Genomic DNA, 27,071 nt, shown 5'->3' with positions numbered 1-27,071 from the left:
TGAAAGTGCCACACCTGTATAGCTCTATAAGGGATAAATTCAGTTCAATTTTAGGAATGAAAAGCTATAAATCTCCAGTTTCTGTTTGAGCAAATTTCCAAGTTTATTATAATGTTCCAAATATATTCGCTTATGATATTATATATATATATGTATGTTTCTTAATATTTTTTGAGAATTTCGAACTCTCTTCTAACAAACTTTTAAAATATCAAATCGAGGAAGTACCCTTTTCTCAATCTTTATTTCACAAAAAAGAATTCTTGAAATTAAATTTCTGGCGCCATAATACATATGTATTAACCATTCTTTAAATGTGTGTATTTGCATTCGTTAAAATTTATTAAAAAATATATGTTGAGTGCCTTAGACGTTTCTATTTCGGATTTAAGCTTTGCGTGAATGAAGAATATATTTTTGGAACAACTGTGTCATCGTGCACGTGCCTGCTTAGGTCGCTATATATATATATATATATATTTAGGTATATATGTTTTTGTGATTTTTTAATGAAAGCATTTTAAAAAGAAGTGAGGCATATCAATACAACACTAACAAAAGATCTTGAACATTTATTTATACACAGAAAAATTATGAAATACATCAGCAATTATTTATGTCCCGGATTAAAACTATCTGAAACTATAATAAAATTAGTTTTAAAGCTAATTAATCGGACCAAATTGAATTTATATATATAATATATTCACAATTATTTCAATATTTTCGCTTAATACGTTTTTCAATGTCAATGAGTTAGGGTTGTGCGGAGAAGTCTCATTTATACGAATTTGTAATAAACTTGCGAGTATGTTATGAGTCAGTCCTTTGTCTTGCCTTATTATATATATATAGAGAGAGAGAGATAGGTAGAGTGGCTATCTACCGACGCACTAGACCTCAAACTCTCAATTTATACTCAATTTTGCAAGATTCATAATAAGCATTGATATTGTGGATCTTGCAAAATTGCGTAGATGAAGAAGTTAATCCAATAATTTTGCCAAAGATCGTGAATTACGTGCTTATAATTATTTTCAACAAAATATATGCTAGAAATAAATTTTTCCATTGCTGAATTTGTGCATACAAGTTGCATTCGTTAGAAAAATAATTACTTTTAACCCAAAAATATTGTTTTTGAATATGCATTTCACATATTTATCACCTTTATATCGCTCATAAGCCCTTCTGTTGATTAAAGCGACTAAAAATAGTCAAGCCAGACAGCTGTCAGCCGTCAAGTAAGATCAACTAAAATGTCAACTGTCAGAGCGTGTCAAAATCGCAAATCCAAGGTGCATATTTCGTCTCTCTGATTATTATAATTTACTGAAAATTTTGAAAAAAAAAAATTGCAATGCTCGTGCTAATTGGCATGCCACAAATTCTTACAAGAACATCAGACAAACGTCTGCTTATTTCATAGCCAAAATGTTTCGCACAAAATTTATGTTTTCCTGCTTAGTTCAAAAACTTTAAGTTTTTAAACAAACATTTTGTGAGAAACTGCTTTACTCTAATTGAATTACAATTCACGAATTCGGGCTGTAACTGTATACCTTATACTACTTTTTTAGTATATAGGTATGTACATATTTATATATAAACTCATATGTGCATATATATGTATCTGAATTATTGCTGTCTGCGTTAGTAATTTTTATTCGCACTTTTCTGCGGGTTAATAGGCTTTTCTCGCATTTTTTTGCATAATCATTTACATATTTACAAATCTCTATATATATATATATATATATATATATATATATGTAGATATGTAATCGTGATTACAATTCTTAGGCCTGCTCCTACATTTATTTGGAGCACACTCGACACTTCTGCTATTTGGGTATTTGGGTATCTGTGCAATGTCATTTTGTCCTCGCTCGGCTCCGTCGCATTTGAACACGAATGTATGAGTGTGTATGTGGAAATGGTTTCAGTTCGCAACTTGTATCTAATTAAAAACTAACGATATAGCGCAAGTAAACAACAACAAAAGCAAAAGGAAAACGAAAATGAAAAAGTAAAAGTAAAAAGAGAATATAGAGGTGTACTTAGACACAAATATAAAATTCTGAAGGGCACGAAAGCACATATGCAAAGGCACGTACGAAATGCAGAAGCCGAAAGAGCACGGGATGGCGACTAAATTAGAAATGCATTGTGAAAAATGAGAAATGAAACAAAAATGGAAATGCCGCAAGGCAGCAAGGCCGAGAGGGAAATAGAAAGAAAAGTTTCGAAATGTTATTGCGCAGGCAAAATACAAAAAAAAAAGTACAAAGTAAGCAAATAGACACGCATTGGCGTTAAGAAATAGTAATGATAGCTGCAGGAAAGGCGACGTATATAGAAAAATATGAAAGCAATAAAAGTAAAACAGGAAAAGTAATGTAAACTTTTTTTCTTTACTATCAATTTTCCTCCCAATTTATAAAATTTAAAACTTTTCTTACGTGAGACTTAGGAAGTATATGGCATTTTTAACATAATTACTGACACCTTTGAACCCAGCGACAAATCTCAAAATTTCGGTGTCACACTGTCTCATTACTCTATCACCTTTACGATCCGCTGACCTAAACGCTGTGCATGAGTCGTGACCTAAATATGGTACACACATCTATTTAAATGATAAACGCTGGCTAGTTTGGGCTGCTAGCGTTAACTTTGTGTGTGTTGCTTGTATGATTGTGTGTATGTTAAAAAAACTGTAGAAAATTGTGATTTTGAGGTCATCAAAAAGGTTGTCCTTTGTAAATATAAAGTGCTTTCCAAAATTTTCTTTCCGGCAGAAAACAATTTTTGAAATTGTGAATGCCTCTGATATTCAGCTAAAGAAACGTATAAGCATGCGTGTTGTAGTTGCATAAGCTTACATTCAAACACACATATTTTTGAAAGCGTTGCAAGTTTGATTTGCAAGTGAAAGTGAAAGTGAGCGGGTAAAGCATCTGACTTTTCCACTTTTCTTACACTAATTTTCTTTTATACTGGAAAATAAACGCCAACAGTTTATTAATTTAATATCTATTGCCGTAAATATTGCAGCAAACTCATTTTTATTTGAAAACCATACAGGTGTAAAGAGATATGCGCCTAAAATTGTGCTTTATTTTTCGAAAAAGTCTAAACATTTGTGTCTGAGTTAGTTATATCAGTAGACATTTCTATAAAAGTGTTTGCATGATTTTCAAAAATCTTTAAAAAACAAAATTTTATTAGGTAGTGAGCTAAATTTGTTCAAAACTGACTTCATGTCAATAGTAAAGACGCAAACCACCACCGACATACCCACTCAAGCTTTGTGAAAATAAATTTACTGTAGAGTTTAACTCTTAAAAATTATAAAATTATTTATTTATTGTTTAATATTTAATTATTAAAAATTTACAATCAATAATTTTTTTTTTTAATTTCTTCTCGTTACAGGTGAGTCAGTTTGTTCGGGAATTGAGGTTGAAATTGAAAATAATAACAATTTCTCTCATGGTAAGCTTTTTCATTATTCATTAACTACCATTACAACCGACTTTCATCTGCCTACAAAATTTTGAATTTGAAATTGAAAAACCAAAAACAAAAACAATTAATGCTTTGATTTTGATTTAACACGAACCGTTTTTAATATGCCGTTTATTGGAGCTTTCCCTTTTTTACCTACAAACATTTTTTACACTTTTCTTTTGCTTTTTATACTCTTATTTACCCAAATTAATCTTGTATTATTTTTTTGTATAAATACTCCTTTCACGATCTCGATCCTTCTGCGTTGCGTAATTCATCATTGTAATGCGCAATCAAACTGCAATAGGAATTAAATAGTTGTAAATAAATAATAATAAAAGTATACTAAAAAGTGTGTATTTAACAGTTCTAAAAATTTCCACAAGTTCATAACTGTTTTTTAAGGTTAGGGCGCATTTCTCTTGAATATGCCTAGCAGAGCCACTAGTTCTTCGAAATGAACTGAACCTAGCGAATTGTTGTCTTATTGCTGTAAAGGAATTTAATAATTTCACATATTCTCTAAAACATTGCTCCGTCCATTAAAGCTTAGCTCCATTCTTGGTGGCACCAATTTCCATATAAATAACGAGTTTAGATTCCACTTGGAGCCTCTCTTATAGCTCAGTATTTCTGTCCAATATTTTAAATATGACCTTTATCATCAGCTCTGACAATACCTCCCCGAGTCTTCAATAAAATCGTGGAATAAATAATTTTTATTGCGGCACTAATAACAGCTTTCCTTATATTTACCACTACAACAATAACAAATTAATAACAATTGGTGAAAATCATTCATTCTCACATCATTTGTCAAGCATCTCATTCTCATTGCGCATTCTCAGCGTTTCTCGTCGATGCTCGTTTGCTCATTTGCTCATTCGCTCGCCATTTCATTTCGATTCTCCTCATGCCATATTGATGCAGCACAAAGACCATAAACTGCGTGCAGCCACCAACTCATTTGTCGCCCCATTTCAGCGCAGCATGGCAAATAAGCAAAAACTGCAAGCAAAAACAAAAACAAATCATCTAATAATTACTCATTTGAAGTGAAAGAGAGCGCAACTGTTATTATTTTTAATTTTAAATCCTCTTCTGTGTATGTAACGATTTATTAATTAAATATAATTATATATAACTATATATCTATATATATATATATACAATATATAGATAATTATGTGTTTCAAAAGTAAACTGCTTATATGTACTTATGTATGTAATGCCTGCAACCAAAGCCGAAGTACACGCGTTAAGTGTATTTCGTTGCGGTTATGTAAAAACAGATATTAATCATTTTGTAAAAGGCAAATTACACAACCAACACTGTCTGCTCAAATACTTTATTAATGCACCACGGTGCTTTTCGTTTTTTTCCTTCTCTTCCTATGTAACGCTTTGTCTCATTTCACGCTCACGTTCGCGCGCGCAGGCGACTCTTCTTACCACATGAAGATCCTAGTGCCTGCCGTGGCCTCCGGTGCCATCATAGGCAAGGGTGGCGAGACAATCGCCTCTTTGCAGAAAGACTCCGGTGCTAGAGTTAAAATGTCCAAGTCGCACGACTTCTATCCAGGTAATAAGCTTGTCTCTCAATTGCACTTGAACACAATACAAACGCTTTCTTTCTTTCTGTGCGTGTAGGTACTACGGAGCGCGTTTGCCTCATCACCGGCTCCGTGGATGGCATTATGTCGGTTATGGACTTTATTATGGATAAAATACGTGAGAAGCCCGATCTTACCACTAAGATAATAGACACTGACTCCAAACAGAATCAGGATCGTGATAAGCAGGTGAAAATTTTGGTGCCCAATTCAACGGCTGGTATGATCATCGGCAAGGGTGGTGCTTTCATTAAGCAGATCAAGGAGGAGAGCGGCTCGTATGTGCAGATTTCACAGAAACCTAAGGATATATCGTTGCAGGAACGTTGCATTACCATCATTGGCGATAAGGAAAACAATAAGGCCGCCTGCAAGATGATACTGTCCAAGATTGTTGAGGATCCGCAATCCGGTACATGCCTTAATGTCTCATATGCCGATATTAGTGGCCCAGTTGCCAATTTCAACCCAACTGGCTCACCTTATGCCACCAACCAGAATGCCATAAATACGAGTACCGCTTCGTTGAACTCGACTTTGGGTCAGAATATTGGCGGTGCAGCTACAGCTGCGGGTCTTTTAATAAACGGCACCGGTATCAATCTATCGCTGAACCTGAGCTCACCCAACCCAGCTCCGAACTTGGCGGTGGCCACACAATTGCTTGAACACATCAAGGTACTAGCCTGCTAACGCTTGCTTTTAACTGAACCGTTTAATTTATATATTTGTCTTTTAGGTTGCTCTACGCGGCTCCGGCTACTCAGAAACCGCCACCAACGAAGTGTGCGCCGCACTTGGCGTACTCGCCAAATATGGCGTTTTGGGCATGGGTGTCGGTGTACCGCATGCCAATGGCACCACCACACTCGGCAGTTTTCTGGGTGTTACGACGTTGGATCAGCAGACAGCTGCCGCCGCTTCAGCAGCTACTGCCAGTAATGTTTTCGGTGCTGTGGGTCAAGTTAATTTGGAACAGTATACAGCGGCAGCGGCTGCTGCTGCTGCAGCAGCTGCCAGCCGTCCGACACAGTCGCACCTGGAAGCGGCCGCCGCCGCGCAATTCGACCCGTTCCGTCATTTGAGCACATCAGCCACAGCGGCACAGGCCACCACACCGGTATCGCTGAACAACAATAGTTTCGGCTTGACTGCTGCGACCGGTACTACGTGCACAACAGCGCAGAGCCTCAGCGCCGCAACGCATACGCTTAGCGGCTTGAGCAAGAGTCCCACACCGGGCGATCTGGGTGCTAAGGATACCAAAAATGTTGAAATCCCAGAAGTGATTGTTGGCGCTATCTTAGGTGGGCCACGCTTTTATTATCCCTACTAAAAAAAACAACCCCAAAACCAAAACATAGTCGGTGAAATCACGCGAAATCCATACGAAGCCTAAATGCTACTCACAGACACAGTTAAAATGTTTAATGTTCCCACACTTATAATTTGTGCGAGCGCCAAAAACCGTTTGCCTAATTAATGTTGCGCCTAAAACTATGCTGCTCAAATATCAAGCGCATTGGAGTAAATTTCAAAAATAGCTTAACACATCTGCTAACAGTTGAAACTTTGTATTATTTCAATTATTTATTGTTGCATATATGTTGCGTAACTATGTATGTATATCCTAACCAACACAAGCATACGTAGTTTGCCGCGTGCGCCGGAGCTTACACATTTTTTAGCTGAAAATCACACCTTTAAGTTTGATATGTACTTTTTGGTTAATACGTGTTGCGGTACAATTATACTCCACCTAATTTTCGAAAGCAAAACATTGGAAGGTTTTATGATATTTTAGTTTTATACTTTTATTGCCATAGAAACAGTGTTAGAAAAAGTCATCTGCAGTGGATTTAGTATGGCAAGGGCGCTGTAAACATAATTGAAATAGAAATCCAAAAAATTAAACGTTGATTTTTTGAGTGATCATACCCTTATCTACATATATATTTTACATTAGATAATATATATTTTTCCAAATTTTTTTTTTTTTAATTTCCACTTCATTACTCCGAACCTTTCAGTTTTATGTGATTTAGTGAAAGTTTGAGCGCCACTGCAGCAAATGTACGAAGTCCACTGCGTACTTTATTCATCGTGGATCATATAAGCAATAAATTAGAATCATTTCTATTTAATACTAATCATCACATGCTATTAAAGAGCAATTCTTCAAAAATTTCAAACACCCAATTTTGCCGCTATGTACATACATACATACATTATATTTCTTTCCAAATTCCATTCTCCATAAATGTCAATATGAGCGTGCTGTTATACATTCCAACACCTTTAGATTTTAAAAATACATACATACATATTTTTTAATAGAAGAACATTTGATTTTTGGTTTTGAGATACTCTATGTTTTGTTTGTATTATCTAGTCAAGTTCTTGCCGCAAACATTTGCTTTCCTTCGCTTATCACAAACTGAAAATTCTCAAAGCAAAAAATCTCAAGCAAACCACATACCCAATACATAAGCAGACAAGCGCACCCAACGAGAATCTTAAGTAAACATGTGCACCCACGGGCTGACTCAAAGATGCACGAAAGTACATACATATAAATACATATGTTAAACGATGTAACTGTGATTTCGTTTACGCCAGCACCCCGCGCACCTCTTACACGAATCATACAATACAAGCACGCTTATAAATTGCACGCACATAAAGTCAGCCAAAAGATAAATAGATGTGGATCGCACCGCGACCTTAGGTAAACTGGGCCCTCAGCCATACAGTTGAGCCTTGCATGCATTATCTTCATAACGGTAAACAGTTTTGTGCAGCTTTATGCCTAAATCATCAAAAATAAGTCCACAAAGGTTTTCCTCACCTCTCTAGAAGACGATGGTAACCACAGCTGATAACAAGTTATATATAGCTTATAACAGAGCGTTCCAGTTTTCTGCTCATAATAAAGCTTTTAAGCTGCAATCTTTACACTTTCATTAATTTTCGCGTCAAAAACAATAAAATCACCGTTATTTCACTCCAGCTGGGGTACCATCCCACTACAGGATAAACTTTTTGTCTAGAGCTTTCACAAGACTCTCTTACACCGACCCACACACACACATACATATCAATCTGCACACATTATAAAGGCATTCCTTGCATTGACCAGCGTAGTTTTACGCCTTTGTTAGTCCTATTTTGTTAATCACCTGCACCTCGACATTCCCGGCTTACTAGCACTAGCGCAGACATTCTAGCATAAATGACAGAGTGCGTCACATTGGCTGTGCAATCAATTATCCTTGTATCGTACATGTACGGGACTTTATCTAGTGATTAGTGCCACAAAACGCACGCACTCCATGTGTACATACACCCAACTGCAACTACACAAGCATACTCATACATAACGTGTATGCACATATCTTATTTACATATGTATATGGTATATTATATTATAATTGACATAGAAAGACATAAGTTAAAAGTCGTTTTTTTTCTTTTTTTAACTTTTTTTAAACACAAACAAAAATTAATGTTTTATAGAAGCTTATAAAGGCGTAGGTATATTTGTTGTTATAAAGGGTTTGGCTTTTTGTTATGCATACATACAAACATTTATTTACATATAACACATACATATATAGTTGTAGGTATTAATATTAAGTAAAGTGCCTTACAAATGCACCAACCGTGCAGCGCTCACGCTACTAAACTGAATGGTGTAATCACACACAAATTTGTTATATGCTCATATATACCATATCTATTTTGTGTGATTATTTGTTCGTAAAGCAGCTTTGATCGCCGCGGTTACATGTGCTAAATTTATTTTTTTTTGTAAACCTTGGTTATGTACCTATTGTTGGTAAGGTTAGATATTTTAGATTAGTTTTAGTTTCTTCATGCAAAACTCCACGTTTGAACTCAAGACAGCTGCAAAAATTATAACGCTGAAAGTATGTGAAAGCTTTTCTCGGAGAGAAAAAAGTTGTCATTAAAGTTTATGGAAAAAAATTAAAAAATACCGATTATAACAATTCTCTGACAGAAATATTCTATTCAAAATATGCTTAAAATTGGGGAGTAATTAAAGCTATAGAAAATATAATATTCATATTTTCTATGCGAAAAAATAAAAATACCGATCATACCATTTCTCTAAGAGAAACATACTCTCCAAAGTATTGAAAAAGAAATATTGACATTTATACTGTCCTAAACTCAACTAAACATAAAAATGCATTCTATAGTTTCCTATTTAATTGATGTAAAGAAGCTTTTAAAGAGCTTTCACTTTCAGCAACGATTGAAAAAAGCTTTTGCTTTTTTTCTTTGCTACGACAATTACTTTTGCTTTCATAAGTGTAAGCCGAGTTGGCTAAATTGTAAGCTTTTAAAGAGCTTTCATTTTCGGCATCAATTGCAAAAAAGCTTTTCCTTCTATTTTATTTGCTATGACAATTACTTATGCTTTCATAAGTGTAAGCCGAGTTGGCTAAATTGTTAAGCTTTCACAGCCGAAATTCTAAACGCCCAAAGCTACAGCATAAGCAGCATAGATACCTCATAATATACAATTTCTTAATTTGTCAGTTAATTTTCTTTCATTTGCCTTGTACATAGACAAGTACATACATATAATAATTAATCTATATAATTACAAGTATATAAAAAAGGCACAAGCTAATTTTAGCAAACAGCAACATTTATAAGCAGCTAAATATGCCTATAATAGTTTAATAGTTCTAAGCTAATTATTTTGGCTAACATGAAAAGAATTTCTTACTTAAAATTATGCCTTACTAATATGTAAATTTATTCTAGCTTAGCATATTGTTATGGAAACCACACTGTTTGAATTTATGCTAGTTGTAGACTTCTTAGTAGTTGCCTAACCTCAAAAATTTCGTTTTTATTTTAAATCTTTATTTTTATACAAACGTACATATATTGTCTTATTTTATTAACAGTTACTTAGTGCCGTTTAGTTGCAAATCACTTTTAACCACACTTTAACATAACAGTTATGTTTTTGAGTTGAGCAACTGTACCTTATATGTATGTAATTATCCCCCTCTTATGTATACTACTCCAACAACAAAACATACATATATATCTATGTATCTATACTATATAGTGAAAATGTACTTGTATATGCCAATGTGTATAAAAATCAATTATAATGGAACATTAAAATTACAGGTCCAAATGGTCGTAGTTTAGTTGAAATCCAACATGTTTCTGGCGCAAATGTGCAAATTTCAAAAAAGGGCATATTCGCACCGGGCACTAGAAATCGAATTGTAACAATAACTGGTCAGCCGAATGCCATTGCCAAAGCGCAATATTTAATTGAACAGAAAATCACCGACGAGGAGACGAAGAGAGCGCGACAAATTCCATTAACCACTGTTGTGAATTAAAGCGAAAAACCATTTACACAAAATAAAAATTACAAAAAAAAAAAACAAAAAACATAATAATAAAAATAACTGAAAAAACAACAACATAAAATATAACCGAAAGAACATATTTTAAGAGACATTAAAAAGAAAAACAAAAAACCTATAATAATAATGCATACAGAAGAGAGAAAAACAACAACAACCATAACCTTAAAATTAAAACGAAAAGTTATAAAATAAATTATAAAATTTGTAAATAGAAATTATTAATTAAAATGCTGAAGACGAAAAGAGCAGAGGCGAAAAATAGTTAAATTTGAAAAGTTGAAAATTCATAAAGTTTAAAATTTCACATCACAAATTTAGATGAAAGTTTTGAAAACACACAAAAAAAATTGCCGTCAAAACCACTAATGATGGCAGCGTGCAAAAGCAACAAAACGCAAACAAATTTTAAAGTAAATAGCAAAATACAAAAAGAGAGCATTGTAAATGAGAAGCGTAGAGAGAAGCGGCGCGCTGCGTACATTGTAATATATGAAAGTAGAGATTTTAAAAGCAAGAAATTTAGGAACAATTTATATACCACATACGAAACCAAGCGCGCGCTCAGCACGCAGAGAACAATAACAAACAAAACAAAAACAGAAAGAACAACTGAAGTAATTACATAAAGCAGCCAGAGCGAGACAAACAGACATACATATATATAGTGTAGCAAATAATTAGGCTGAGTTTTATTATAATTTTTAATAGCGAAAATTTAACTAATTAAAAACAAAAACGAAAGTAACAACAAACAAAACCAAAAGCAAACATACACTGTTAAGTAATGTTAACTTCGTTAATTGTAGTTGGAAAAGTGCGAAATAGTTAAGCTAAAAGCAATTATGTTAGCGCAAGTGAGAAGCAAAGTGCAGGCAAGCCAAACACCTGAGCAGACACATACAAATACAAATATAAATACGTTTTTCACTTACTTAGCTAAATTGTAAAAAGTTAGAGAAATAAAAGACACAAATTGTTTCCGCTGAAAATATATTGAAATTTAAATTTAAACGAAAATCCGCTCCTGTAGTTAAAAGCGAAGTTTTTTCAGAATTAATTGCGTTAGCTGCGTTTGGTAAAATTGAAATATAAAGAAAATAAGTAAATAAATTTTACACGCCTTACTAGTTGAGCGCTGCAGTAAAAAACACGCCAGAAAAAGTATTAAGAAAGACATTTTTGGGCACACACTAACACATACACACGCACCTAAGCGGATTTGTGCTTTTGAAAAGTATTAACGAAACTTTTAAGATAATTTTATTGTTTGCTGTCTAAGCCAGAAGTTAACTGAGAAGCGTATGAGCCTAAAAAAATAATGAATTAAATTAATTTAAAAAAAATTTCTTTTAATCTTGTTAAATTAATTAAAAAAAAAACGATTTTTTTTAATTTAATTTAAAATTATTTTTTTTTTAATTTAATTTAAAATTAATTAAAAAAAAAAACGATTTTTTTTAATTTAATTTAAAATTAATTTTTAATTTAAAAAAATTTTGAGTTTGTTTTAGAGAAGCAAAAACTATTTTTTTTTGTTTAAAAAAGAATTAAAATTAAAATTAAAAATTTAAAATTATAATTAATTTTTTTTTAATTAAAATTTTTTTTTATTTAAGTTAGTTTTAGAGAAACCAAAAACTGATCTTTTTTAATTTGGTTTCACTAAAACTACCTTAAATAAAAACTTTTTTTAATCAAAAAAAATTATTATAATTTTAATTGTTTAAATAAAAATTTGATTTCAATTTTTTTTTAATTTAAAAGCAATTAGTTCTTGTTTTCTCTAAAACTAATTTTAAAATTATTTTTTAAATTAAAAATTAAATTTTAATTAATTTCAAATTAAATTAAAAAAATTTTAGTTTGTGGTTTCTCTAACATTTTGAGCGCTTTTAATGCCGAAAAATACACCTAATGGCAAAAATAAATCTCCAATGCTTGGTTCTAGTAATATGTACTAGAACTGCAATAAGTTATGGTGCTCAAAATGTTAGCAACTTAAAGTCCGTTATATTTTGTGTGTCTAATTTTTTACACCTTCAATGCTAACTTTTTCGACTTTTGAGGGCTTCAGTTTTTGTTTTGTTACGTACGTTTTTGTTATTGGAAGCTATATTGAAAAGCAGTTCAAACTTAACTGAATTTGATAACGGCTTTTTGTATATAATTGCCGCAAACTTATAAGGCGGTATGTTATCTAAATATGCAATTAAGTTAAAAGAGTTGTTAAAATAATAATTATAATATTACATTTGCGGTTAGTTTTGATTGCTTTCAATTATAGCGCTTGTTATTGTGTCTTAAGCTTTCTTGCAATTTTAACAAATTTTTAATTTGTTTTGATATTTTTATAGAAACAATTATATTTTGTTGCTTTTGAAACGCCTGTTGAGCATTTTCAGTGATCTAAAAGAATTTTCGTTTACATGCGTTGCAAATAATTACACTGTTTAACATACAATTGTATACAGCATTGTTTTAAGCACTTGTGGTTTGAGTTTGATACGAACAAGCGTTAAAAAAGACAACCTGCAGAAAGAAAAGCTAAAAAGCAAAAAATTTTTATATATGTATACAGTACTGAAAACCACGTCAGAAAAATCCCACGCCTGCGCCCTTCATACAGCATACCCATATTCTAGAAGGTAAATATTTAGCTTTAACAGTTACTTAGTATTTTACGTGGTTGCTTTAAAATAATTTGCATTATTCTCTAATTTTTATTGATCTCCCTGTTGTTTTTTTTTTATTATTTGCAAGCCCATAACAACGTTTCGTTACTAATAGAAGGCGACCATGAACGTATAATGTGAAGCTTTAAGATAAAAAGCGAAAGCTTGCTGTGAAAGCTCTTTGCGTCAAATGCGAATTCGGCGCTCGAATTTGTGATTTTCGCTTACTCCCCTATATAGCCTATACGCTAGCCTTTTTACTACTTATTTCTCTACGTTTTGCCTTCCTCTTCCCAATTTTTGTTGCTGACAAACTATTTGCATATACATTTTGGTTTATTGTTTATGTTTTTTTTTTTAATTACTGTGACTACACTCGGCGTCATTGGCGTTTTGATTTGTGATATATGGCAACAACAAAACAACAAAAAATGCGCGGATGTACATATTGTTGTTGTCGTTGTGGCGGATGATACGGTGGTTGTTTGGCCGCCTTGTTGATGGAAAGTGGTAAAAATGTGTGGCGCGCATTCTGAGTCTCCTTACAATTTGATTTTTTCGCGTTACACATACAAATTTTTACTTTTGCAATTTTAAGACTATTTATGTTATTTGTTTATATTCGATTTGTACACATTGTTTTTGAGTTTTAAATTTTCGTACCGGAAAATATTCCCTTTTTTGAAACATTGCCCTTGTACACACCTAGTTTACATAAAGTGTAAGTTACATATTTACTAAGAATGCTTTCATGTCTATTAAATTAATTGAATTATATATATATATATACATTCGTATACTTACTACATACATACATACTATTTATGTTTTTAAGTTATGCTACTTTTTAATTTAAAAAATGAGGTCAAACTAGTTAAAAACAAAAAAAAAACGTTAATTACATCACAAGTTGCTGTTAGCACATTAATTTAATTGAATTGTTGCTCACGCTTAGCTGAGTGCACTGTGCACTTGGCCACCATTCAATGGGTCGTGAGTTCGCAGCACACACAACGAAGTCAGATCATGAGCAAGGCATTACTCAGGCGTATGAAAATTTGATAATTACGTGAGCTTTTCATGAGAGTTGATTTAACCGCGCGGAGGACGCTGTAGCTTTTAAGTTCGGTGATTTGTCAGCTTTCATCGTGTGCGAAAGCGCAAACTGGCGCAGCAGCTCGGCTCGGTGTAACGCCATATTTTTATTATGCTGTTTACCGTTATAGTTGTGACACTTAAATTAATTATACACTCACATACAAATAAACACATATGTAGATTATATTGTTTTCATAGCGTTCGTTACTTTTATATGTGTCATTTATTGATTTTATTGTTTTAGTTAAAAAGTAATTAATTTTATCGAAGAAAAAAAAAAGAAGAAAATGTGCAATTCAGGTTTACTCTTACGTTTAGAATTGTGTTTGTAATTTTAATTTCAATAAGTTCCAATCAAATCTATTTAGTCCAATCATATTAGTGATCAAATATGCGTAAAAAAGACAATAAATCATATGAAAATGCATTTTCCACACTAAAAAAAACATTTCGAAACGACTTTATGTATTGAATTTGACTTTCGAAGCGTTGCCAATTTCAAACATACGAAAAGTAAACATTTTACGCATATTCGCACATTATTTCTTCAATAACTCAATATTATATAAAATGTCAAGATCATTAAACTTAAGTCCTGAAAAACTGCGATTTTTTGTTACCTCTCTATGTAAACACTTCGAGTCCCCCCACTTGTATCACACGCAATTCATAAGTTTTTATATAATTTTTCATAGCAATTCATGCAAAATTCTAGTTTAGTTTCCGTTTTCCTTAAATGTCTTTGTATTTTTTTCTACAAAAGAAAGCAAAAAACACCAATATTTTCATACAAAATGTAACTGTTTAGTTTTTGTTAAAACACCTAATTTTTAAGTACTCTTCATTTTTGTATAAATTGTAATTCTTTAAGTGCATACTATAAAAAATATTAACAAAATTATAAGCGTATACATACATTTACATTTATACTTTAAATGCCTTTTTCTTTAAATTATGTTAAATAAAATAATCAAAAATAAATATTTACATAAATGAAAAATCGAAAAAATACCTTTGCGCTTTTATTTTAATATTTACTGTTTTTTTTTTCTGATTGTACAAAATATCATCAACGAAAAATCCTCAAATCACGGGTATCAATCGACAAATCAGTTTTGCGCCATCACATTTCCACCACTTAAAGTCACCATGCGCAATACCACACACCACCCACCACCACCACCAATCACAATTCACCACCGACACCTAAGCTCAAGTATCAAGTATCACCATCACCAACACCCTCCTCAAAAAATGTCAGTCGACATCCGTTAGGTATAAAGCAATGAGAACTTACCACAAATTTCCGCATAAAACCGCCCGAAGTACACCACCATGAATATAAATTTATGGTTTTTTGTAATTTCTTCATTTTTTGTATTTTTTTTACGTAAAATATGTGCCTTTTGTGCACTTTACATTCACCACTCGTAGGAAAATTATCATTAAATAATATAAAATATAAAATTTGAATCAGTTTTACATATTTTTTTGTTTCGTTTGCGCCGACTTTAATTATTTTTGCAATTTTTTCGTTTTTTTGGTAATCGGATCAACGTACTTTTAAAACGCATTAAATTCACCACTAGTAAGAAAATTGGATATAAATATATACATACATATATTTATATACATATATTCCTTTGAATCAGTATATTCATATTTAGTATGCATTGTTTTTTTGTTGCGGTTGCTCTGACATCACAAAGAATCATAAATAACAAACAAAATTTATTTCTCACTGAAAATGCTCATAAGTAAAAAGAAGAAATACATATATTTATGACACATTTCTTTAAATATAAGCATAAACATATATACATTTGTAGCGTTAAATAGGAGCTCCATTCATTCACTTGAGTACATAAAGACATTTGTCATTTCAAAGAACCGTTAAAAGTGAGGAATAAACGCGAGTATGCCTACTGGGTACATGCTCTACACCGTACTACTACACACATATGTACATGCATACATACATACATGATTTCTATTAACATATTGTAAAAGTTGCATAATCTATAAATACAAAAACAAAAAACATATATATGTACAAGTGTAATTATGTTGTTATTGCTGTCAAAATACATACATACAAAGCTACCTACGTATTATTTTGAAGTAGAATTCGTGTATGCGAGTCATTGAGTCAGTCAGTTTGTTGTTTAATGATGTAGTAGATAGTGCCGTTAGGGACGCAAAGCGCAGAAGTGATCCACAATTGTTTGTTAAACTTAAATAAATATTAAACAAAAATGAAAGGAATAGAAAACACATCACAAATGGGCAATATGAAGCGTACGCTGGTGAGTGAAGATATTGCAGGTAACAAAAATGCTTGCAAAGCGGCATTTTGTGGTTGAAAAATGTTGATTTTTGTGTTGACTTGATGCAAATATGAGCGAAATTACAGACGAAGTGTCGTTAAAGATTATTGAGAGAGAGTACTGTATACCAGGTAAAAGTAGGAAAAAATATTTGCAATTATTCTATAATGGAATAGATGGCTACTAAATGTAGGCAATAAAAGTTATTATACGGTAGTATTTCAACTGAAATTGCAAAAGCGTTGTGCGCCTGGAAGTATGCAATGATTTTTGTATACATTGAGTATTTTATTTTAATAAGCCTTAAAGTGTGTAAACTTAAAAAAATTAAGCTTTTAGGAGCATTGTGGTTCACTAAAGAATTCCCAATGACTTCGGAAAAAGCCTGTAGAAAATCAAATAAAGTCGGATTTCATAGTATCCGAATTTTCGAACTCATTGCAGCAGCAAATAAAATCGGATTTTATGACTAGAAAAATAAATTGAAAAAAAAATTAATACGCATTACCTGATTTCCACAGCGATAAATACGTGTACAAATTGGAAATTTTGCAAATTTGCTGAAAAACAATGAGGCACTTTATTTGGCGCCAAAAAGCACGCCACAGTTACTGCATCCAGTTGCAGGTAGACATCTTGATATATTGAACTCAAACGAGAGCGTTCGGAATATTTGACAGAAAATCGTGCAAATTTCGTAAAGCTCCTAAAAATACGACAAAAGCGCTCACAAAACTTCAACACACGATCCACAAACTGCTGCCGCAGCAATACGGTACGGTTTTCAATAAAAAAAAAAACAAAAACATGAAATATGAAATATGAAAACCAACTACAACAATAATGAAAAATATTCAATAAAACCAGAAAGTTACGCAGCGTCGTGTTGCAGAGCATAGTTATTGTTTAGAAGCAGTCATTGTTACATACATACATACATACGTACATATACCCTTTAAATATATATTTTAACATTAACAATAACAACGCGTTGTCATATGAGAATCTGTGCAATATAAAAACACACATACACTTATAAAATAATAATTTAAAATAAGTAAACTATTTGTTAAATATCAATACTTTATTATTATTTTTTGTTTTCGATTTGCCTTTGCACGTTATTTTCACTTGTTTCAAACTTTTTGCAAAGGAAACACATGTAAATTAGAAAGTAGTTGCTGAGAAGTGCTTTCACTAGGTAACAACAACAACACAATGTTACAATTAACATTAGTATATGGTGATTTTATTGCTAGTGCGCCTGAAAGTAGGCTAGAAAAGTTTGAAATGCAAGTTTTATTTGAGACAAAAATAAAAATGAAAAAACTTAAAAATAATTTATTGAATAAGACAACTCAATAATGCATCACTTGATTGTGATTTACTTTTTAGCATTCACATAAAAATAAATGTAGTAATTTTTTCTGCAGCATTGGTGCGTTTCGAAATTTTTTCATTGTTTACGACAAGATCATCTTTGCTAGGCCTTAAAATGTATTAAATTCATAATATTTAATATTGAAAACGATTAGTAATTATAAAAAGTATGTTTCATGATTAATTAAGTTGTTGTTGAGTAAAGCACACACACAATAACACAGCCTTATACATATATTTATATATAAATACACTTGTTAATTGCCTGTAGAAATGTGCGAGTTTTTGCAATACACAAACAACAACACACATTGAAAAATAGCAAGAAATCCGTTAAAGAAAGAAAGCAAGTAAAAAAGTAAAAGAACCAATGCAATATTCAGCGAAATTCAAATTTAATTATTACCTAATAGAAATAGCAATAGAAATAGAAAAAAAAAAACTAAAGTATCGTTGACAAATGTAAAATACTGTTATGTAAATTCAATTCAACTTATCAAATACAATTCAATTAACTCAATAATAATGTAATGTAACAAGTAATTAAATCAATACATACCTATATATATAAGTAATAAGTTGTAAAAGCGAAAATATATATACATACATACAAACATACATAATTCAATGTGAAAGTACTAATTTTAGTAGGCAAATTAATTAAAATGGTAGTTAAAAAGATTTATTAAATAAAGTTTAAAATAATTGAAAATTATAAAAAAAAGATAATTATAAATAAAAATTTAAACGAAATTCCCGCATTTCCCAGCATTCCCATTTTTGGCACACGTAGAACTACTCGCAACCTTCCAATTCTCTCCGTTAAGCATACCACATAAGTACATACATACATACATAGTCAAACATATATCCATACATGTTTGTATACATAGAGGAACACCGAATTGGATCAACAAATGACGCATGCGCAACCAAATTCAATTCCATTTCGCAAACAACCACGAACACATTACTTAGACTCGTAAAGACACGAGCGTAATAAGCAAAGTCAAAAGAGGCAAGAAAATATTTGGTAGAAGTAAGTCTATAGATGAAGAAGAAGAAGTCTATAAGCTATATGTGAGTGAGTCAGAAATTATGCTTAGCGCGGAAACCAGCGGAAAATAGAAATGGCTGAAGAATATGGTTCGGAACTGTCGGAACATAAAAATCATTTTATATTTTCCAAAAATCGCAAACATATTTGTTTAACACGTTTTTGAAGTAGGCTTGGCTTTTGGAATGAACCATTAAGAGAGACGACGATCCATTGGCCAAATGTTTAACATTAATTTTTAACTCATCAAATGATAGTTGGTGTTGATATTTTCGGCTGATGGTACTATGAACTTAGCAGTATACAAATTAAATCATAGTTTTCAGAAATTTGTAACGTAACATGCTCTTTTGCTCTTGAAATTAGAGATAGAGGGTTTGTGGTGGAAGTAGAACGCATTGTTAAATTTAATTTCTGCAGTTACACAAACTTGTTTGAAGAATATTTAGGTTAGATTCAGTTTAAGGGTATCTGAGGCAAACTTAAAGATATTCGGTAGAAGAATCCATCACTGAGTCTGTTAATCCATTCATAACAGAAACGATTCCATAGGGACTTCTCGCATAACATCGATTTTTATAAAATAATTGCTCTTTCGTCTGATTTGAAAATTTAAAATACATGTAAATGCTCGAAGGATTCAATCGCTTCTCTTGTATTCCGATTTAGATGCCAAAGATACGACTCGTCTTTAGATCGGTTAGGTTTCGTGTATGTTGAAAAATATTAGCCTCTTCGCGAAAATATCATTCAGTGTTAAATAAAAATATATTTCACCACAATCGTTTGTTAGCATATCCTTCAAACACGTTCACACATTCACACACACACACTCAACACACGCGCCCATCTGCACTCGTATATCGGAACTCCAAAATGCAAAGTCACAAGACAATTCCACATATACACACATTCACACAAAAATTGCAAAAATTATTTCATAAACAAGTGATTTTATTATATACATATACACATATACATATACATATGTATGTGTGTGCGTTTTCACAGTCAACAAGAACAAGATCAGTTACAAGTAACTACAACAACCATACATACTTCGCATTCTCATTCGCATCTTTACAGAATCAGCTTAAATCAAAACAGTTCGGAACAAAGTGCATCGGATAAGTACAAGTGCAGGTACGAGTACGAGTATGAGTACCAGAGTTTAACGTAAGTCATGTCACATTCGCTCATAATACATCAAATATACCAATTATTACAGACAGATAACGGCAATGTTGTCCACGTGCCGTTATAATGCCTTAACAATTCAGAGAAAAAAAAAACAAAAACAAATTGTAACACAGTAAAAACAGTCGTACATCGCCGAATCCAGCAACGCCTCTGCAATCACAACAAAACCACCATCAACAAACACCACAATCACCAAACGCCACCTTCACCAACCGTCAACTTCCAACCACCTTCATAACCACAAACACCACCACCACCATCAGCACCACTGTATTCACCACTGTCACCATCCGTAATCAGAGATCATCCTCATTTGCATCCGAATGAACATCAAAATTATAAATCACATCCGAACCACTTCAACTGAGCGAGAAATATCCATAATATGTGAAGCTCCATCTTCATCTAACTTGAAGTCATAGACAAAACGAAGCAAATAAATTTTAAGAAGCAAAGCTAAGCTTAATGAAAAAGATATATAAGCGAAAATGCGAAACAAATACAAAGTTAAAGTACTGGATCTGTGATATGTAATTAATATATTTAAAAGAAATATAAATATATATATATATATGAAAATTATTTAAAGACGTTGATGAAAACGAAGCAAGAAAAGTGATAGAAATGAGCACGAACTCATAAAGAAAGCCAGTAAAAGCGAAATATTTATGTCGAGTGGAAGGGGTGGAGGAGTAAAGAAAAACGTGGAAGAACGGGGAGAAGGAGAGGGCGCTGAAGGTGAAGTTGTTAAAGTTGATTACAATAAGTATGCGAATGAGTATGCGAATGTTAATTAATATGCATCAAATGCAGACGATATGCGATATTATTTAAAAAATCCATATATGTAGTTAATAAAATATGAAACGAAAATACAAAATAAAATTATCTTGCGAATAAAACCAAAAGAGAAAATTAAATGCAAAAATCGTTAAAACAATGATACTAACACACAAACAACACACCGACAAGGTAGAACCTTTGTGAAAAGCAGCGCAAAACTAAGGTGCAATAAAAAGCAAAAACGAAAAACACAACAAACATTAGATTTTTGAGCGCAAAACGTGAGAGAAATTTTAAACACAACAAATACAAAATTTTAATGCTGTGAAAAGGTTCATCTGCTATGCGATTCATACACACACATATAACGTTGTAGAGTGCTGTAGCCAGCGTGATTGAGCGGTTTGGTGGCCTGCAAGGAAAAAGCGTGGTAAAAGGTTTTAGGTTACAATTACTAACTTTTGGCCAAACTTTCTGTTAGACCAAATACCGCTAGCATTACGACCATTGCAAGACTAATAAGAGCGGATATTTCAGTGCCACTGTTATTAGCAGTAATCCACGTCTTTTCCTGCAGGCTGCGCGTTTGACTTCAGCTACATTTGAATAGGAGCAACTGAATTAACAACCAAAATGTGAAATACTTAAAGTACCTTAGCGTTTTTTGGCATACAACACATTACACACTACTGTACGTACTATGCACGTGCATACGAATCGTGACGAAGCATATTTCAGTCACCGCACTACATGGAAATTACGAAGAAAGCAAAACAAAAAAAAAAAAAAAACATTTACATCATATATGTTTTTTTATAGTAATGGATATGAGTATTAAGTCAGTTCAATAATTCATTGCTAGCCAGCGCCAAGCTTCAAAATGGTTTTGAAACCTGTCTAAATTTCTGATTTTTGTTAGAGCAGTGTATAAGATTCTCTGCTTTAATATTGAAAGGCTGCAAGTGACTTAGGAAGCCAAGTAAAGAAACCTTTTCAAAAGTGCTGAAAAACGCTCAATGCTCAAAAAACCTCAACGCTTGCCACTTTCGCAAGCAAAGGTTCGGTTAGGTTAATCTGGTAGATCAATAAGCCACGCAAAGTACATATACTATGCTCATGAGGAGGAGTCATCCTTCATGATGCCCGCGTTTGACGCGAGTTTTAACAGACTCTGTGGCCTTCCTATTGATACCTCCTAAAGTGTATCATCCCACAGGGATTCCAGATGCTTACAGCGTAGTCTTGCCATTGCGGGACAAGTGCACAAGAGATGTTTCCCTGGTGCCTTGCTGTAGACATTTCATGCAGGCTTTCAGATCTGTCAGCCCCATTCCCCGGACGTATATCGCCACCAGTGACAGTGACCAGTTACTATTCTGATCATGTTCCTGCAGACTCTTCTATCGAGTGCTATTAAAAATTTAGGACTTTATCAACATGTATCTAATTTAATAATCAAGGGCATAATTGTAATGCAAAGTATTTGTATTTACGTACATATATATAAGTATAAAGTGTATAAAGTTTAAGAATAAATAGTAAAACTTTTGAAGAAACCAACTAAATATTATTTGAGGGGTTATATCCACTTGTAAGTTCGAAAAAATGTGTTTTTGTTATTTTTTTTTTTTTTTTGGAGAGGCTTTTTATTGTATATATAATATATGAACTTTTAGCGAATTTAACATATTCTAAGAATTCATATTTTTCTAATACAAATATTGGATTCATTCCTATAAAAGATCTCCTATCTGAAATAAAAAACCAAAAGGATTACTTTTAGGACAGATAAATACAGGTAATGATCGAAGAAATCTTTTTTGTACGAAAATTTACACTTTAAAGTGGCTTAAAAATCGAAATTTTTATTAGAAACTTTATTCCTTCGATCATCGATCAAGCTGTTTCGGAGAAATATTCCTCACCGACTTTGAAAACATCGGAGACGACTTTACAAATTCCCTCACTACTCCGAAACTATTTACCGGATTACTTCGAAATTTACAGATAATATTCTGAATTTAACCCCTTGAGCTAAATGAGATCATCACGATTCCAAAAAACAGGTTGTTCACTGTTGAAATGATTACGTTCTCATCTGATACCAAAAAAACTCTTATTGTAAATTTTGTTAGGTCGAAAAATATCAAAAATTGACACACGTTAATTTTTTTTTTTTGAATTTCGACCAAAATCGCGGTTGTTTTTAACCTCAATGTTAAAATTAAATTTTTTATTAGATACAGAGAATTTCTTACAGAATATGCAGTGAAAGTTTGATACCTATCGAATCACTTGTCTCTGAGTAATCACTGCAGCAGATTTAAATAAATAAATTATGGAGCAAATTGATCTGAGCGCCTGCACTTTGGAAACATGTAACTCAAAAACAGTTTGAAATATCGATTTAAGTCTGTAATATGCTCTTTTTTCAAAAAAAAAAAAATCAGTAGAGAAAGTTCATCCATTGCGATAAATATATCTCTAATTTTCTTACTAGTCGGAAGTATATTTTATTGTATTTCTCTTTGTGTCAATAATTTTATATTCTTCTTGGCTTGCTTCGTCACCGAGTAGAAATACCTAATGAAGGGAGTGGCTTTGTTGAAGAAATTTTAAAGCTCAATTCCTCCAAAAATATATAAAGCATTAAAAACTTCTTGAATCTCACAGTGCGTATTAATAGGTTCAATGTTCTTGAGAGGCAAATTTATAGCAAAGCTTAGTGGGACAATTGAAGATTTTAACGAAAGATTTTTGCGATCCATTTCACGTTTTTAAAAGATCTTTTAAAACAAAAAGAGGCATATAGATATGCCTATATACCCAAATTTATTCGAAATTTTTTGAGCTGACGACACTAGGTATATTCGACAATATCTAAAGCGGGGACGATTGCTGTTCGTTCCCACGACAGTCGGGTCTACGTAACCGGAACGGACCCGGACAACAACTACTATTTATGGAATAAAGCGTAGATTCGCTTTTTCATTTTCGCTCACAAACACATACATACTTACACATAGTACATATAGACACGCATACGACTTAGCAGCAGAGCGGGGTATAAATTAAACAATTTAAGCGTGAAAAACGAAATTTGTCCAAAATATTACAATAATTGCACAGAAGTTTCTATTTTTCTCTTCACACTAATTAACGCGCGCATCAGTCATTGGAGAAACATGCAAATATTTAACATAATGTCACGTTATTGCTATAATTTGGCTAAAATTATTAACAAAAATTGTAAAAAAATAATAATAGTAATTTTTTAGAAGGAAAAATATATATAAGAAAAACTGAAAACAATTGAAAACTAACTGTAAACAGCATGTTGCATAATTTAACTTAAATATACATACACACGTGCATTAACAAAAAGCTACATACAAACAAATATAATTAATATAAATATAGAGGAAGATATATATATTGAAGCAAACCTAAAAAATAGAATATAAAATAAATGAAATTAAAATAAAAAAATTAAAATTAATAAAAGCAAACAAATATATACGTACATATAGGAAAAATTGTTTTCTTCACATTTTATTTACATTTGTTAGCGTAATTTTTAAAATTTAACAAATTATATACATACAAACATATATATATGTAGGAAAATATCAGAATAATTGATTTAACTAGTAAAAAACTAAACGAGCATAACTGTAAGCGCGAAGCCGTGAAAACGACAGTTAATATTTTAATAGAAGAAAACCAAACTAAGAAAACTTTTCTTAAAATTCAATAGCAGAGTCTTTTAGCATAATAGTACTATATATACATACATATATAATATATATACATATGTATGTATATACATATATATATATACATATATATTGTATATTCAGTGGTTAGTTATTAAACAACAAAAAGTTACAAAAGACAAATTCAGAATAAACTATTTAGCGTAACACGAAAACAAATGCTGAAATTCTACATACTAAACTACAGTAGAACCTCAATAAGCGAGACTAAGCGCGCGCATACAAAGCAAAATGGTGGCAATAAGTTGAGGAAAGCAGGCGAAGAAAAGCGAACAAGTAATCAAGTAATAATTCATGTATTGCCTAGTTTAATTTGCAAGAGACCAAGTGTGGTAGGTGAAGAAACAAAGTATATGCTGGCTAATTCACCACAGTTGAAAGCAGTGGCGAGGTGTGCGATGAGCTGTTAAATAGTTGTTAAGTTAAATTGTCGATAAAAGAAGCTGTAGTAGATTTAAGGCAAATGAGAAATGTAATGATAAACCAAAATGCAACAACAAGTACGCTGATAATGACACTAATTGAAAAGTAATTACAAAAACGAGCAACATTGAAGCAAACCAGCAAACCAGCAAAGGGCAATTGCAATGAAAGAATGTTGAAACAAAAAAAAAAAACACTCAAGTAATTTTTATTTATTACAAGGCTCACTGTTATTAGAACAAATTTACAATTTTTAAACTTAATTACAATCTATTCATTTAGTGCATACAGATTTCCACTCCAAAGTAATGAAATCGAATTATTAACATTAACAACAACAACTACAATTAGCAACAGTAACAAATTTCGAAAATTCACTGAAATGCATATGATAAATATGAAATACGTCAAACCCATGCATATTTATATATATTTAAGTGCATAAATCTATATACATACATATATATATACAGTATATACCTAGCGAATTGTTGTAAGCGCAGTTGACCTGCGTTACTCTGACAAACCTTCGAATGAAACCACAAATATTTTAAAATCAGCTGTTGAAACTTCAAACAACACAACAAACATGCAAGCATACATATATTTCAAGCAAAAACAAAAATAAACACAAAAACCAAAACAAAAGACAACTTGAAAATCTAATAGATCCAAAATGTTAAGAAGAAAAAACACAAAAACCAAATGGCGATTCCAAATCCAAGTGATTATTTAAAATCTTTAATCCCAAATTAAAATACCAAACTTCAATATTTACAAAAACAAAACCAAAAACCAAATAGAAAGAGATAATTGTATTGAATTAGTAGTAAATGAAACAAAATCAGTAAATGTAAATGCCATAAAGAGAAACTGTGATTGCGATGAAATTCCCTCGGAGTAAAAAATAAATAAAATTCAAACTAATAAAACATACATAAATAAATAAAAATAAACAACAACAACAACAATTAACTAAACTACAACTGTTTTAAGGAGCTGTGGAGGCGAAAAACTTCATCGAGATTGGCGTTGCACCGAGTGTGGCAGATGTGTGTACGAGGAACGAGTACTTTGTTAGTAGCGGATTGCTGATAGCGAATTGCAACCCTGCGTATTGCCCATAAACGCATTCATCGTTATCAATTTTAAAGAAAATTAGTTCTTAGCGTGATATACATACATACATAATTGCATACATACATTAATTACATAATGGGCATGAAATCAATAAAAACAATTTAACATTACAAAAAAAAATAAAAAATTATAACACAATTGTTTATATTTGTGGCGTGCGAGTTTCGCTGTTTAAGAGAGGTAAGTAAGTAAGTAATTTTTTAGTGCAAGTTAGGTTAGTCTGGTAGGCCAATGAGCCACGCATAGATCAGTTTTGGTCCTTCGCGATACCAGATGGAGTTCCGTTACTAGGTTCAAGAGGAGTAGTCATCGTTTAAGATGTCTGCGCGTGACGCGATTTTTAACAACTCTTTGGATACAGTAGATGCACAAGAGATGCTCCATTGTTTTGCTGTTGTCTTGCTCTAGACATTTTCTGCAGTCTTCTCGACCTCGGTCATGTTCCTGCAGTCTCTTATATCGTGCGCCTATAGGAATTGTGTATGTACTTCCGATCTACCGCCTTGCACTTGACTTTTGCAGTTTTGCACCCAGGTAGCTCGTATTTGGTTTTGAATTTCTTAACAGTGCTTCTAACTAGATCGTATGGATAATAGGTATGGATAATTAATATGTTTCCCAACGTTTTCGGGTGTTAATGGTACACCGTTATTGGCAATCTTG

General features: G+C 32.2%; 1 protein-coding gene across 23 annotated transcripts in view; it reads left to right on the top strand.

Moving 5' to 3' along the window:
* LOC105225842 (RNA-binding protein Pasilla) overlaps window positions 1-26,060 on the top strand; it is a 109,715-nt gene extending 83,655 nt beyond the window's left edge. For 19 of the 23 annotated variants that reach the window (XM_049448157.1, XM_049448160.1, XM_049448158.1 and 16 more), the window contains 5 exons: window positions 3,439-3,498; window positions 4,952-5,095; window positions 5,164-5,804; window positions 5,866-6,433; window positions 10,302-26,060. In XM_049448157.1, coding sequence (XP_049304114.1) covers window positions 3,439-3,498; window positions 4,952-5,095; window positions 5,164-5,804; window positions 5,866-6,433; window positions 10,302-10,522 — 1,634 coding nt within the window. In that variant the 3' untranslated portion in view covers window positions 10,523-26,060. The remainder of the gene's footprint in view (window positions 1-3,438; window positions 3,499-4,951; window positions 5,096-5,163; window positions 5,805-5,865; window positions 6,434-10,301) is intronic. The other 4 variants (XM_011204497.4, XM_029550029.2, XM_049448175.1 and 1 more) reach the window with 1 other exon arrangement.
* Window positions 26,061-27,071: the final 1,011 nt, after the last annotated feature.

The sequence above is a fragment of the Bactrocera dorsalis genome, chromosome 2, assembly GCF_023373825.1.
Source record: "Bactrocera dorsalis isolate Fly_Bdor chromosome 2, ASM2337382v1, whole genome shotgun sequence".
Classification (NCBI taxonomy): domain Eukaryota; kingdom Metazoa; phylum Arthropoda; class Insecta; order Diptera; family Tephritidae; genus Bactrocera; species Bactrocera dorsalis.
Note: the sequence above shows the minus strand (reverse complement) of the source record. Positions and strands in the feature narration are given on the sequence as shown.